Source organism: Silene latifolia, chromosome 7, assembly GCF_048544455.1.
Source record: "Silene latifolia isolate original U9 population chromosome 7, ASM4854445v1, whole genome shotgun sequence".
Lineage (NCBI taxonomy): Eukaryota > Viridiplantae > Streptophyta > Magnoliopsida > Caryophyllales > Caryophyllaceae > Silene > Silene latifolia.
Genome location: NC_133532.1, coordinates 28,944,076 through 28,960,930, shown reverse-complemented (window position 1 = coordinate 28,960,930; position 16,855 = coordinate 28,944,076). Strand labels below are relative to the sequence as shown.

At 35.9% G+C, this 16,855-nt stretch overlaps 1 protein-coding gene across 2 annotated transcripts; it reads right to left on the bottom strand.

Moving 5' to 3' along the window:
• Positions 1 to 2,290: 2,290 nt before the first annotated feature.
• On the bottom strand, positions 2,291 to 16,117 carry LOC141592006 (granule-bound starch synthase 2, chloroplastic/amyloplastic). Of its 2 annotated transcripts, none has more exons than XM_074412541.1 (8): positions 14,923 to 16,117; positions 11,791 to 12,448; positions 10,855 to 10,919; positions 10,446 to 10,523; positions 8,113 to 8,223; positions 5,263 to 5,307; positions 4,193 to 4,366; positions 2,291 to 3,542 (listed from the first exon to the last, which is right to left on the bottom strand). In XM_074412541.1, exons 1-8 carry the CDS (start codon positions 15,283 to 15,285, stop codon positions 2,586 to 2,588), a joined length of 2,451 nt encoding a protein of 816 aa, XP_074268642.1. In that variant the 5' UTR covers positions 15,286 to 16,117; the 3' UTR covers positions 2,291 to 2,585. The 2 variants fall into 2 exon arrangements, with proteins under 2 accessions (XP_074268642.1, XP_074268643.1); XM_074412542.1 differs by having other exon boundaries at positions 11,791 to 12,349; positions 14,923 to 15,568.
• Positions 16,118 to 16,855: the final 738 nt, after the last annotated feature.

Here is a 16,855-nt window from a genome sequence, read left to right as displayed (position 1 = left end):
ATCTTACTTCTTCATCTTGCTTCTTCATTGTTTTAGTAACTAATTATGCGAACAATACTTAAACAAATAACATAATGGTCGATAAAAACACATATATGCAAAAGAAATAAATAGAAAAAGAAAATAATGACGATGAAACTAACAAAGATTTACGAGATTTACCCGATAAATACGAACGTAATAGACGATAAAATCACAATGACGGCGAGAAGATAAAGCGACGATGAGAAAGAGAGAAATAGAGAAAGAGAGAAAGAGAGTGTGTATGTGTTTTGTGTTTGTGTGTTTGTGTTTGTGTATTAAGGGTTGTGTTTTGTGGGTCACACGCAGACTTTTGTGTGGTTTATAGTATGGAAGGTATTGACAACGGTTATTAAACAATAACCGTTGTGAAAAAAGTTTTAACAACGGTTGTAAAAAACACCCGTTGTTAAATAAGTTTTAACAACGGGTTTCAAAAATAACCGTTGTGATTACTTTTCACTAACTTTGCGCCAATTTTGCGCCAAATTATTAACAACGGTTCTGCATGTGTGACCCGTTGTTAAAAATAATAACAACGGTTTTTATAACCATACCCGTTGTAATTGATTTTAGTAAAATTCGCGCCATACATTCTACAACGTCTATTGTGATTTTCGTGAATAATCGTTGTTAAAGGGGCGTTGTAGTTGCCTAAATTTGTAGTAGTGGGAGATTATCAGATTTGTTTCGTGGATGAATACATCAAGACGGCTACATTGTTTCCCTCCATCAAGAAGGATGCAAAGACATCGATTATTCATAGATTCAAGAAATTTATGATTTTGGAGCGGCGCGCATTACGATATTTAGATAGTTATTTTGAATGTATTTTTTACGTTAGCAATCTTGATTTTCCTTTGTCTATTTGTTATCTTCATTGTAACCTACGCTTAGTTGATTATTAATGAGATGACAATTTCAAAAAAAAAATTAAATTATCACCTCTTAATTTTCAATTACCTTTTAAGCTACATTTTTAGGTTTTAGTTAACTTTTCAGTTAGTATGACAAACGAAATTTAAGATATAGTAGATTTAATTATATTTTACTCTCTTTTGAAATCCACATTTTAAAAATTACTCCCTTTTGAATTTTTTTTTTTGCTAAAATCACTCCCTTAAGTTGCATTTTTTTTTTCTAAAATTGCTCCAAACTTCAATTTAAGTGACTTATTTTCTCTATTTTTGAACTCTCCATCCATTTTTCTACATAGTTATACCTTCAAAGTATATAAATTGGCTAAGGCGCAAACAGAACAAGTTCAAAAACAGACGAAATAGGTCACTTAAATTGGAGTTTTGAAGTAATTTTAGGAAGAAATGCAACTTGTGAGTAATTTTAGCAAAAAAAAATCAAAAGGGAGTAATTTTAAAAGTGTGAATTTCAAAAGGGAGTAAAATCTAATTAACACGATATAGTATATGAATAATGTTTATATTATAATTAATATATACCATATAATTATTTTGAGTATCACCTATTCGAATAATTTTATTAAAATAAATTTAATCTACTTATATCAGGATAACTTTATTAAAATATTAAGAAATCTACTTTTATTAGGATAATTTTATTAAATGTGTTTTGAAATCTACCCTGGTTAGGAATTCTAAAAAAGTTGGACTCTCTAATATCGCTCGAAAAGTTTCTGCTTTATATATATGTATTGATTGATTAGGTTTGATGCCCGGCTACGCCCGGGTTACATTTATTTACCATTTAAAATTTATTTTCTATGAAATATGATTCGTTAAATTTGATTCTTACAATTTATATCTTGAAATTATAATGAGATGTAAAATTAATCAACAAATTATAACACATGTCCACCACTCCCGCGGTTAATATTATTACTTTTACTACCTCCCTGTTAATACTATTACGTTCACTACTTTTTCGATTACGGTTGTTTCTATAACAACTCCTACTATTTTTACAGTTAATCCTTTAGTTTTATCAAACTCATATATTTAAGTAAAGTCCGTCAATCTCATCGTCATGAGCCCATCTCCATCACCTCCCCAATCCCCGCCCAAATCACCCCTGCAAATCTGCAATCAACGAACCTACCACCGATGCAGTGATCACATTCGTTATGTCCTTTACCGCCATCACCCCTTCATAGAAGATCGTCGACACAACAATTCGCCATTTCCCAATTGCAGGACTATGGAGATATCACACTCCGAGCGACAATGTTGACAGATTTACTGTACGTGTATTCAGTTGGTTTCGTTTTACCGTGATTATTCTAATTATTGGCAAGTTTTTATTGCAATAAAATAAAATTAATATATCTACCAACTTGTTATTACAGCAAATCTACAGACGACGTTTTTCACTGAGCAGATTGGTTAAACCAGTTGACTGCCCTTGCCATTTTATTGTCTCAGAGATCAAAACTAAAGGGTGGATACAGGATAGAGAAGGAAAATCACGATGAGTTCCTCAGCAATCACAAGCATCAACCTTGGGCTCTAAAAGACGGAATCCACAGCATTACTTCTTAGTTTTTAGACATGGAGCTCAGCCGAGTAGAGGCATTTAGAGCGCGATAAGCTTCACCAGTGATATTTCGCGGCAACAAGAACTTCCTCATACAGCTGAGCGGCATGATCCCAACTGAGGTCTTGGCTCATTCCTCGTATTTGAAGACCATACCAACTCTCTTTATAGTCACGGTATGTCAATAAGCAGTTTCCTAATGCACCTATCAGCCTGTTTGCCTCTGCCCGATCGAATGTCCACCCAAGACCCGTATTGTTATATGGATCAAAAGGTTGGACAGTGTCCCTTAGCCCGCCGACAGCATGGACAACGGGAACAGTACCATACTTCATTGCATAGAGCTGGTTTAACCCACAGGGTTCAAATCTGGATGGCATGAGCAGAATATCTGCTCCAGCGGTGATTCTGTGGGACATCTTCACAGAAAATCCAACCCATCCCCGTATCCGGTCATGGTGTTGGGCTTCAAACTGTCGGAGCATCTGTTCCAGGTCAGGCCTCCCTGTACCCAACATGACAAGCTGCACATCTTGGTCCATCAACCAAGGGATTGCTTCCGCTATGAGATCCACCCCTTTCTGAGGATCCAGCCTGCCAATGAAACCAATTAAAGGAATATCATCTCGAACTGGTAAACCAAGCTCCTGCTGTAAGGCTCTCTTACATTGAGCTTTGCCGAGTTTAAGTGTCTCAAGTGAAAAGTTTGTGTAGCCATCGGAAGTTAGATGTACATCAAACTGTGGGCTCCACTCTTTATTGTCGATGCCGTTGACTATACCTCTCAGTTTCCAGTCATTCTCGTTAATGATCCAATGAAGACCCCAACCACCCTCCTGAGTTTTCAGCTCCCAAGCATACCCATGGCTAACAGTCACTATACGATCAGCAGCTTTAAGACCTGCCGCGAAGATATTGCAGTGGTCCCCGCCAACCGGGTCGTACATTTTGAAGTGATCAATGTAGTGTGGTGGCAGATCTACACAGGAGAAATCATCTGGTGGACCACGGCCCTGGAGGGTAATTAATTAATTGATCTTTCGTGGGTAAAATTTCTTGTAAACCCAATCAAATATCCAAGGCGTATGCTTGCTTTTGGATCGTTTTTCTAAGCAAGCAAAAAAGAAATAGAGGTCTCGTAATTGGTAGGTTAGACCGGGGTAATGTTAGGGTCAACCAGTCATATCGTTAGAAGTTGCTAGAGAATGGAGGAAAAACAGCCTTTTCAACAATTAAATAAAAAAATCACTTCTTGAAACAGGAAGCGGGGAAAAATGGGGAAATTGACCAATACGAAATACACATGTGAGACTAGGAGATTATAAATATTATTATGACTTCATTTGTGAAAACATCTTCATGTATGGTGTAATATGCGAAAGGACACGAATGTTCACAACAAAGCAAATGATACTTGGATAAAGGTGTTTCCGATGGTTTTGTGTTGAATAAGTGACTACAACAACATTAACCCAATGCCTCAAAGGCTTCTGCAAATTGCGGGCTCCCGATGACCCTTATAAAAAAAATTTCGAAATAAAAACTAATGTTTATATGTATTAAAGAGAATCTGATGTTAGATCAAATCTATTTGATCCATCAACCAAACATCAAAAAAAAGTTAAAAGCGTATGAGCATATGATGAAAAGGTGGACATGATACCTGGTGTGCAATGTTGTGGATAACAAGAACTGAACGTGCGAATGTCATAATCCCGTTGTCACGATAGTATGCTTTCAGATATACTGGCAAAAGAGCAGTATGCCAATCATTTGCAATAAAAACCAAATTTCCATCTCCGTAGCACACACCTCCACAAGGAACATGCCATTGAACCTGATATCATACAGCTCGTTTAAGCAAAGGTTTATTCAACTAAACAGTTTTTCTGCCGTTCAATCATTCAGTGGTAAGATACGGGCATCTTGACCGTTTTTAATCATGTGGCAAAATTTACACAAGTCTTTGATAGAGCATGTAATATGCCCCCAACTTCATAGTACTGCTTTAGAGATGAAAAATGGGACAATCGTATCAGATATAGGTCGGTTCATTTCAAATATATCATCCATTTCGGGTCCAGGCGTCCAGCAGTGTTGGAACAGATCATTTTGGATTTGTGCTATTCAACATGTGTTACTACAGAACCATTTTGGGCATGGGTTAGTTCAAATAGGACCATTTTCGGCAAGTGCTTATAAGTCGGGTCTTTGAGGCTCGAGTCAGGTCATGTTATTAAGAATTTATTATTTGTATAAACTTAGAACTTCTTTTTAATACTCCGTATGATTTACAGGCATATAATTAGTCATTTTCGGGTATGGAAGTTTCAAATCGAGGAATATTTGGGCCAACAACAGATCAAATCGAGTCAATTTAGGTTTCAGGTCATTTTCAGGTCGGAGTGGAACATATTTGGATCGGGTTAAATAAGATCTGTAACATATTATTCAGGTTCGGTCATTCGAGTCCAGTCAACTGGTAATAAAATCCTTCAAACGAAATATATCAATCAAGGGCACAAAAGTATAGAACGACGAATTTTCTATACTGCTTCGAATGATAAAACTACTCAGAATTACCTAAAGTCTATTGGTAGAAATATCAAAGATACAGTTGGAATGTGAGTGTCTCCTAATCCTAGCAGTTATTTAACAACTATGCATTTTTCATAGAAGCCAAATAGAAAACAGTTGGAAAGGAATGCACAACTAAGGTTATCAACATCATACCTCTATTGCAGCCTTGCAGAACAGAGCCATGCGTTTCAGAATATCCTGCACAAAAGCAATTATAATAAAATCAAAAACATCGACAAAAGAAATAACTATTAGTTGTAAAATATATGTAAATATTTTTAGGTGTGCTGTGCATATTATTTTGTATATCGTAATTCTCTCTCGTAATGAAACCAATCACCCATTCAGGGATTACAAACTTACAAGAACATTTTACTCATGCTAGTTATGACTATTGATAATGTGAGCTTTTGAGCAATCAAAGTTAAATTCAACAAGCTGCACATTCAAGCGATGCCTGTTCGGCCTGCTCGTAAGCATTCTCATTTACATCAACTTGACATAATTAAAGAGCATGAGAAGGGGATGGATGGGCATAATGGAAATACTTTGAGATGCAATGGTATGACAAGTTGCAATGAAAGAAAGAGATAATCCCTACCAACCCCGAACCATTGAAGACTAAATGTATTGATTTGTCACGGAGCATTGTGCCAAACAAACCCGATACTAAACTTCTACTTTCCATACATCTACTGAAGCATGTAGAGCTAAAATTTCCTCAATTTCTACTTTCACATAGACATATCATCCCCTTCGATAGCGTTAAATATCCAATATGTCAAATCAGCAATCAAAGAGAGCTGATGCATCCATCTACCAGTTGTAAGGATACTTGTTGTAGACATTAAGGTTTTATCTCTAGCAGAAGGAATCCAAAAAATCCCAAAAGTTGCAAGTTGCGTCACTTTGACTCGGCTACAAGTGTCGAATACAACACGGTGTCCGACGCAGCTATTTTTTGAAAAAAATAAATAAATTATACTCCCTCCTATTCACCATTTTGTTCCCCTTTGTTGTGGGCACAAGGTTTTAGGAGAGGAATAAAGTATCAATTGTGAGTTAGGTGGGGTTTGGTGATAGGAGAGAGGAATGAATAATTAGGAATTAAATAAGGAATTATCAGTTGGGTGGGGTTTGGTGATAGGAGAGAAAAATGAATAATTAGGAATTAAATAGGGAATTGTGAGTTGGATGGGGTTTGGTGATAGGAGAGAGGAATGATAAAATAAGAGTAAAAGTTTCCAAAAAAGGAAAGGGGAAGAAAACCTGAATAATCCGTTTAAGGAAATAGGGAAGAAAATGGTGAATAGGAGGGAGTATATTTTGGTCTAAAATGAGGGTCGAGGTATCTAAGTGTCTAACATATGACACACCGCTGAAGTAGAGTGTTGAAGTAACATAGGTTGCACGTCTTATAGCCCACAACTTTTCAATATTAACATTTCTTGTTCTGTATAATGTCTTGTGTCTTTAATAATTACCGCTAGGTTAATGGTTTAACCTATGGGTGAGGAACGTAGGAACACCCTTTTGTGTAACAAGTACAATCTCTAAACCTTATCTAGTAATACAACATAGATGCCAAAATAAAATAAAAAAGTAGACGTTATGACAAACATAAATTGCCTTTCCATGAAAATTTGACCTTGTAGGAAATCAATGGCACAATTGTACAATATTTGTGATTCAAGTAATGAAAATCAAAGGGACATGATATTTTTCCATAAAATACCCGTGTTTGACACTCCGGTAGGCAAAGGGTTCACGACATGTGCAGCCAAGTCAACTGTAATTGGAGGCATTCCTATCCATGGCGCAAAGATAAACGTGGTCTTTGTAGACAATAAAACTAAACAATTCTTAAAGCAATGGCAAGGGCTTCTCAACATTAATCTCAGCTAGCCACAATGACATTACTGAGAGTCTGAGACACAGTAAATGACTTTCAGAATAAAGAAAACTGCTTTAAAATGCAACTTTTTGCTGAGAGAAACAGAATAGCATCACCGAGTTTGAGATAAGTAACAACTAGTGTTAAACCATGCAAAATTGCAGGGTTTGTTTTTTAAATCTTTGTTACAACGAAAAACATAAACAATTTAGATAATGTTCCCTAAAAAATATAGACAATGAATAAAGGTAAAAACATAGACATAAACAATCAAATAATAATTTAAAATATAACCAACACAAATTATATAACTTTTCTATTATATTATTAGCAAAATTTTAAATTCAAATCCGAAAAAGAATCACAGAACTTAATTATATGAAAACCATCAGTATGGACATTATCAACAATCATTGAAGTTAAATTAATATTTTATTTGTTATGTACATAACGTCCGCAATGCAAGGTCGTGATAATTTGATAATTTACTATATTCGTATTAACTGTAGTGGTTATAGATGATAATTTTAGAGGAGGTTTTGTTTTTAATAGTAGTGGGTAGTTAATTCTATGAGTGTATTACAGTTAATCTAATTTACTCTTGACTTAATATTTTAATCTTAATAGTAGTGGAAATTTGTTACTTGTACTCGCAAGTATCGGGCAATTTTTTAGTTAAATATGTAAATTAAAGGTTGAAATAAAATTTAAAAGTTGGATTGATGATGTGGCTTCACCAGGATGCAGTAAATGTTTTTGGCAGCCTGCCGATCATTGGATTCATCGTGGATAAGCAGCAAAGCTCAAGGTGCAACTCATTCTTACAATTGACATCCTTCAACAAATGTAATGACTCAACTAGAAATTGTGCCTGAAAGGACGCTTCTATCTGAACAGTGAATATTGTAGTTACAATTTCAAGAAGATTAATGGGTAAGCTGAATTAAGTAGTCACATGAAAACACAGAAAGCCCGAAATTTGAGGGATATCATGTTCAATGATCAAATTGTAGATTGGGGAAAAGCCAATGATTTTAAGGTTCATATGTTTAAACCAGTCCGAAAAAAGGAGCATAGGCACCAAAAACAGTCAAAAAGAAGATAATTACCCGTCGACTTCCACCATAAATATTACTCCCCAGATGGCGAAACACAGGTGCGTCTATGAATACGAAGTCTACACCATCAATATATGTTTGATAGTAACCCACTTCAATATCCTGCAAAATTTACAACTAGTTAACACTTAAAAAATCATAGAACTAATGGATAGTGTTGGGAATGTAACCCCAACATTATTGATATGTTAGTAACAACAATAGAGTCTTTATGTCAAAGTTATGTTTTATGTTACTAGTATTTACATTTTGAATGTTAGATGTTTTTAGTAGTAAATATTAGGAATTAGTTTTGAAGGATGTAATGGCTCTTTATGTTATTAGATAAGTTAGGACTTAGGAACTTATATAAATAAGGGTCATAAGTCATGTTGGATTAATAAGAGTGTATGCTTAATATTTCGAGTTAAGCATAGTTGGAAATCTTAGCTTGTAGCCAAGTGTTGGAGGATTGATTGTATTATTGTTAAGGTAGAAAAATAATAATACAAGTTGGGTTGTGGTTAAATCCATAACAAAAATATTGTGTCTTTGCATTTTATATTATTTGTACCAAAAACCCAAACAAGTGGTATTAGAGCTACGGCTCGATGGAGAAAAGTTTTGGTACAAGTTTGAGATGGAGTTGTTCAATGGCAAGAACAATTTCTCGTTATGGCAAAGCATGATAAAGGATGTTCTCATACAACAGGGGTTGTATGCGACTCTTGAAGACAAAAGGCCCGATGATGTTCAAGTTCTCAAATGGGAGGACATTAAGTTGCACGCGGTTAGCACAATCCGTTTAGCCCTTGCACTTAGAGGAGAAAAATCCAAAGGAGTTGTGGACCAAGTTATGTAGCATTTATAATTCGAAGTCCTTGGCTAACAAACTATTCTTGAAAGATCTTTTCGAGCTCGAGATGGTAGATGACGGCGATTTGAGGGACCATCTAAACAAGTTTAATGGCTTGATCACCCAATTGGCGAGTTTGGATGAGACATTCAAAGAAGAAGACAAGGCAATAATGTTGTTGGCTTCTCTCCCCCAAAAGTATAACACGGTTGTTACTAGTTTACTTGTGGGGAAGACAACATTGGCCTTAGATGAGACCGTTGTAGTTTTACTAGAGTCGGAAAAATTGATGAAGCAAGGAGGTGGTGGCTCTTCAAGTGATGGAGGAGCTTTTGTGGGTGAATATCGTGGCAAGAAGAAGGACGGTTAGAAAAAGCACAATCCTAATATCAAGTGCTTCTACTGCGATGAGTTAGGCCATATACAAACTGTATGTCCTAAGGCAAAAGAAGATTTGAAGGAGTTGAAAAAGACTCGTGCTAGTTGGGTTGCGACTATGGTAGAAGTTGATGATGGTGAGCTCTTAATGGTTCATGATGAAAAGGAACCTAGTGAGAGCTGGGTGTTAGATTCGGGAACTTCCTATCACATATGTGGAAGAAAAGAGTGGTTTTCTTCTTATGAAGAATGTGAAGGAAAGATGGTTAGTTTGCCAAATGGTGAAACCGCAAAGATTGAAGGGATTGGTGAGGTGAAGGTAAGACTTCATGATGGCCAAGTTAGAAAGTTTGGTGATGTTAGAAACATATCAAATATTAGTAGAAATTTAATCTCATTAGGTAGATTAGATTCTAAGGGTTGTACCATTCATGTTGATAATGGTGTTTTGGAGATCACTAAAAATGGTAAGGTGATTCTCAAAGGTACTAAAGGTAAAACTAACTTACTCACATTTGATGGAAGATGTGTTGAAGATGGGTTAGTTCAAGGGGAGGTGCTTCCAAGTGAAAGTTGGGTCGTTCCGCTCGATGATTGACAAGTCCAAAGTAATGTTGGGCTTAAGGGGGGGGTTTGTTGGGAATGTGACCCCAACATTATTGATATGGTAGTAACAACATTAGAGTCTTTATGTCAAAGTTATGTTTTATGTTACTAGTATTTACACTTTGAATGTTAGATGTTTTTAGTAGTAAATATTAGGAGTTGCCTTTGAAGGATGTAATGGCTCTTTATTTTACTAGATAAGTTAGGACATAGGAACTTATATAAATAAGGTCATAAGTCATGTTGGATTAATAAGAGTGTATGCTTAATATCCCGAGTTAAGCATAGTTGGAAATCTTAGCTAGTAGCTAAGTGTTGGAGGATTGATTGTATTATTGTTAAGGTAGAAGAATAATAATACAAGTTGGGTTGTGGTTAAATCCATAACAAAAATATTGTGTCTTTGCATTTTATATTATTTGTACCAAAAACCCCCAACAGATAGTTTGAAAGGAAAAGCTACAAAGGCAAAATACCTTACATATATTAAAGGTCTACTACATACCTGGCCATCCACTTTGTATCTTTTTCTCACTCCTGCATCTTGGGGTTCATTATAGTCACTATATCGGGGTACTACAACCTAGCATAGATCACATCAAAAAAAATTCAAACACAAATTCTCAATACGCAAATCAAAGGAAAAAAAAACACACATCTTCATATATTGTGATTTGTGTTCATATAGATGCACGTTATTGTCTTTTGATTGATATGACCATAAAAAAACTGATAGGAAGAAGGAACAAGACTACTACAATAAATCTCCGCAAAAGACCAGCAAAGGGTCATAGCTAAAACATTCTAGCCCTAAAACTGAATAAACTTTCTCCCTAAGCTTAAGAAACACTTGCGGAGACATATACGCAGAACCTAATTAGTGCAAAACTTACTAGAGTATTTATTTATCTTACCATTACACGATGTCCACGCCGAGCCAAAGCCTTCGGTAAAGCACCTGCAACATCTCCAAGCCCCCCTATAGAAAATCATAAAAAGTGACTCTTTCATATAGGTAAGAGGAAACTATTAATTCAAAAGCAATTTCGATGACACATATGCCATTGATGAATACAAAAAGGAGCACAATTTGTTTATGGGACAAGAAAATACAATGGTGAAATTTATAATTATTTTTATTACTATTCCAGTAGTAAAGTTTGCTAAATAATCTTTGTAACAAAGAACGTAAGTTGCAATTAAACATAGAATAAACTAACATGTTTAAAAGAGGGAAATTGTTCGATTATGATTCCCCTTACTTTGTTGTTGTCATGTATGAGATAGAAATTACACTAGTTTACAAAATACAGAATATGCCTACTAATTTCGAAGATCTATATACTGGTTAGAAATTTACAGCAATAACTTATACAACAATAAAAGCGAACAATGCTAAACCATGAGCAACACCAATGATTAAACATATTAAGGAAGTATATGATCCAGCTTAACGTGTTTTCATTGCATGAAAGAGTTTATTCATAATCAAGATCAGACGGCGATTGGCAAACATAATTGTAATACTTATCAGTTCTCACCTGTCGATTAAGGGAGTCACAAAAGACAGAGGAAAGCCTAAACTGGTATTCTAGAGCAAGTGAAACTTTAGCGCTTCTAAAATGTAAAATTCTCAATTTTGCAACAATTCTGTAACATAACAATACCACATCATTGCGGGTTTAACGACCACCATAATAGATTTATTTTGATTTGAAAATTTCATAATTTGTGACATTGACTGGAAAATACAAGAGTAACAAGAGTAGCATTTATTTCATAGATACTCTTAAACTTTAAAATGAAAAACTCAAAGCGAAAAAATATAAAAGAGAGTAGTAGATCAATACCCGTTTTAGCCCAAGGAGCGCATTCAGCAGCTACCAAGATGACATTCATTACATTTGACCCTGCAAGAGGAGGTGGTTTGGAATCTTCACCCATGGGCTTAGCCATTAGGTCGGCCAGTTCCTTGTAGTAGGTTGGTTCAACCATTTCTTGAGTCTTTTCATCTTTAGAACTAGAAGATTTATAAGTCTTTGACAAAAAAGAAGGTTCCGTACGCATCTCTTCCATTTTGCTAGATGTGTTAACACTAAAGGAAGCTTTTTCACCAGACAAGCTCTCAAGTGACTCTCTTTCACCTTTACTAAAACTTCCATCAAACTGAGAAGGTGCCTTTTCTGTTACCCTGATTCTCCCTTCTTTTTGCACAGTAGAACCTAAGTTAAGAGCTTTAACTGGGTACTGTTTACCTTTTAGTGAATTTAATGGAAGCGGCAGGGATTGTTGTCTAGCAACATTGGTAGAAACTGGATCATTATTTTTTCTAGAAGCAATTTTACTATCTTGCACTCTAGAACCACCTGCTTCATGGTTTGTCGCTTCATGGTTTGTCTCAAGGTCAACCTGAGAAGCAAAATCATCACGATCATTACTAGAGGGCTCTTCATCAGGGTTGATCATACTACTTTTGATGGATGAAACTAACTTCCTCCTTTCAGCTATCTGCAAAGAGAAGGCAACGTTCATACTCGCTAAATAATTAAAACTGATGCAACCCATTTCAAAACTTGTATAAGAAGAAACGGAAATATAATAGTGGTAGCCTTGTTACTTGGCATCATCAGAAACTCAAATTCTGGGGTATTCAATTCATTGTCTATACAAACAATTTTGCCTAGGGATATGAATTATGAAGTATTGACTCCATCCCAAGATACTCATCCCCATTGGACTTTACGGGTAACCAATGTCAACTTTGACCATAATCCTCTGAAATACATGCAGAGTCGCAATGCTAATTTTGTCATGTTTGATTCATTAAAACTACTACTTTCAAATATTCTATCTTAAAACTGGTAACTATATTGCATGCTACGACAGGTAAAGTCCGCGTCATTGACCACTAAAGTAAAGCGGTGACAACATCAATGCAATGGAGGCCTGGAGGGAGTACCACTTGTAAGAACATTTCTGCAATATACTCCCAAAAACATATACAGCCTTTCTTTATATTTTATGTATGTTATTGATCTTTGACAGTTTCAAATGACGGTTCATACCAGCCGAGCCCAAACCATTTTGGGATTAAGGGTCTAATGTTGTTGTTGTTGTTGTTGTTGTTTGAGTTTATTACAGGCAAAGCCCAATAAAAAAGAATCTATAGAGATGAAGCGAAAGAAGTTACGCACATACAAGCAAAACTCTCATGAAAGACAAGCATATTTATATTACTATGCCAGAAGGTACCCCTTTTACAGAATTCTTCCCGAGTAGCTAATACGTCAGAAGTACCATTGTCATATTCCCGTTGTCGGATTGGTCGTGGTTGCCAGGGTCTTCCATCTCCTAAATTTGCTATTACTATATTAGGTTTATTCAGAATGCGGACAAGCTTCTTCCCATGGCTTAGCCTAGGCACACCTTTACCAAAACAGCACTATGATAACACTTGTTCGCGAATGAGCCTAGTGTCCAGGTCAAGACGTACAACCTGTGGCTTTAGAGAGTAGAAGATGGAACACAAACCTTTCTAGAGTGTATCTTTCAAAATATTATTTTGCATATATAAAAAAATTGGAATTTTAGAAATGATAAACCAATGCAGACAAAGGGAACTACTGGAGCCACAGAAATATATACAACCAAAAGCCAAAACATTCTAACAGAGGAAAGCATATAAAAACAAAATATGCATGGTAAATCTGTAGAACATGTAGTTCCCAAGACTATTCTCTCAAACATCAGAATCAAATTTCTCAATGTTGGCCGAGAGACTTACATTTTTTGGTTCATATAATTCAAATCAGCGAATTCTAAAAGTTCGATTCGCATATTAAAAACTAAAAATTCAATATGAATTCGCAAAAAGTAGCGAATCGAAGTCGATAGACTTACATTTTTGGTTCATATAATTCAAATATTACGCATAATATACTCTATTGTGTATAAATTGAATACTAAAAGTATAGTGCAGAATGTAGAACTGTAGAGAAGTATGAAGCTTACTTGTAATTGGACCACCACCACCTCAGGAAAGTTATATTTGAGGATTTCATATAACCACATTAACAAATGCATGTCAAAGATTTATTATGTACTCATTTCTTTTACACAAAATCTCATTGAAGACGGGCGATATCCGTCACAAGCTTGTGACGGATACAGCTTCCTCTCACAAAATGCCCATTGAGAGGTGAATGGGAAGCACATGGGGGGTGCCCCACCTTGTCCCCTCTCCCTTTTTGTGAGAGGTCACAAGCTTGTGACGGGGTTAGCCCGTCACAAGCAAGACTAGTTGTTTCTTTTATTCCAATTTTTTCCAATTAGTTATTACTCTAATTAATATCTCATATTTATCAAGTAGATGAAGGGTATTAGTAATTACGAATTCGCGAATTGCTTTCTTTTGTAATACTTTGCGTATTCAATTCCCTATTTTGAGCGAATAGAGAATTCGAATTATGCGTATTATGAATTCGGTAACCCTGGATACAACATTAACGGGAAACCCATTCCATTCCCTTTGTTCCGTTTCCGAATCCTTTTCCCTAATACGAACCAAACGCCCCCTTATTATTTTAAAAATTAAATATTGTCTAAAAAAGCAGAGCTACTGCCTACTGGTGTGCAAAAGGAGCGTGCCTTCACCTTGCGTATTGTTGCCACGTGTTTCATTGCCTCGTTGCAAATGTTAAAGGTAGTTTCATTTCGGCAAAACGGAGTGGATGATAGGCTGGCCAAACTACCAAGGTACAATGCAAAAAGCAATTTCAAAAGTGAATGGTTATTTGTTAAACAGACAAGTGAACATGAAGTGCTTCTAAAGCTAATTCACTAGGGAATTAGATTAACACCCAGTTAGCGTAATTGGCAACCAATACAAGAAGATCTAAGCAACTCTTTCTGCATAACCAGAACTTTCTTAAGAGAACATAAACAATCTCGACGACAAATTGAGAAAATAATCAGAATTGTACCTGCTGAAGCAACTCTTTCTGCATAGCCAGAACCTTCTTACTCTTCTCAAGTGTTGCTTGGATGGCATCTTCAGTCTCGTTACCGTCTCCGCCTTCATTAGAATCACTTGCATTTGCCTTCACACAATCTATCCTAAACAACCCGCCTCCTTTTAGATACCCATTCATCGGTCTCGGGCCGCAGAAAGACAATCTCTTATGGCATTTACGACTATTCTGGTCCAAAATTTTCAAGAACCCACCAAAATTCACAGGATTTTTCCGTTGGTAAGCCAAACTCTGAGACCCAAATGAGTTACAATTAAGAACGAGGCTCTCCATCTTCGTCTCAATTGTGAAATGACACGAATTTAGTGATGCCATCAAGGTGTTCGATGAAATGCCTCAACGAAAAGTTTCAGCTTAAAACAGCTAAATCACGACTACGAAGTTCAGGAAATTGAACCCAGTTTTCAAAACACAGTGATTAATGAAGACTAAGAAGAATAGATTGCCTAAAACTTAGAAAAATGGAGTTGTGAATATGGTGTATATATTAAGAGAAGCCATTGAAGGAGGAGTGGAAAGATTTACATGAAAATGAGCACGTTGGTTATAAAAAGGAGGGCCCACGTCCTTAGAAAAATCATGGAAAACCTGAGTGTTTATGAGGCTCAGATTATATTACGAACGAAAGGTACATCGATTTTTCGGAAATCCCCTATCTCCCCTATTAATAAAGGCTAAAATATTTAGGGGGCGTTTGGTTAGATAAAGAGAAAGAAAATTAGAAAGAATAAGAGGGGAAATAGTAAAGGATTACCTAAAACTTAACTAGTTATTTGATTACATCAAGAAATGGAGTGTGATGGGTTGTGGTTTGTTTTGGTGTGCGGGTGGTGGTTTAAGTGGGGTGATTTTGGTGGTGGTGAAAGTGGTAGTGGTGGCAGTGGTTGTGGTGGCAATGGGGTGGATGTGGTGGTGATAATGGTTGCGGTGGTGTTGTGGTGGTGGTTTATGTGGGGTGGCTGTGGTGGTGGTGGCGATGACGTCTTGATGGTGACTGGTGTGGTTGGAGTCGCAAGTGTGGTGGTAGGTAAATAAAGTGGTTGAAGGCTAACAATGGTAATAAAATCTCATATCTTGGGGATTGAGCGATAAGGAAGAGAATTTCATTGTCTTTATTTGTGTTAAACAAACAACAACAAAGGAAATCAATAAGTTTGTTTCCTTTTCCTTTTCTTATATACCTCCAACCAAACGCCCTCTTAGAGGTGTTTGGTTCAAAGTTAGAATCTCATACCTTTTAACACTTGTTTGGTTTGATTTTGTAATGGATTGAGATGAGAATTCATGGTAAAATAGTGTCAGAACCTCATACCTTTTACCACTTGTTTGGTTTGATTTTGTAATGGATTGTATATGTCATTCATGGTGTTTGGTTCACATTTGGAATGGATTCAATATCCAATTTTCCTCTATCATAATAGGGTTTATTAAATTATAAAAAGAGTTGTACATTTTTTATCCATTAACTATAACTTACTAACGAAAAATTATAGCCAAAGAACAATCCAAATTATTCATACCAATATTAAGCGTCCAAAATAAAAATGTTGTTAAACAAAAAACCGCATGAAAAAATGTTTCATGAAAAATACTGGTGAGTCTAAACATTAAACAAAACAAATTAAACGTTCTCATTTCGAGACAAGCACAGATGAATGAGATTCATAACAAACTCTCTCTTCCATCCTTCATCAGGACTCTGGTAAAAAAGAGAGAGATCACTCGAATTAGGTACCAATTTTTGTGCAGCTAAAAAAGAGAGAGATCACTCGATTCATAACAAACTCTCACTTCTTATTGACTCTTGAAATTTACAAATTGAGAAATAGAGCTGATAATGTAAAGTCCCCTATGATCTTTACAAAGATTAATTAGGCCCTATTCT

Coding starts and splice junctions, on each gene's coding strand:
- LOC141592006 (XM_074412541.1), bottom strand. CDS start 15,285: ATGGCATCACTAAATTCGTGTCATTTCACAATTGAGACGAAGATGGAG. Junction 12,449..14,922: donor AGAAAGAGTTGCTTCAGCAG/GTACAATTCTGA, acceptor TTCTCTTTGCAG/ATAGCTGAAAGGAGGAAGTT. Junction 10,524..10,854: donor GGCGTGGACATCGTGTAATG/GTAAGATAAATA, acceptor GATCTATGCTAG/GTTGTAGTACCCCGATATAG.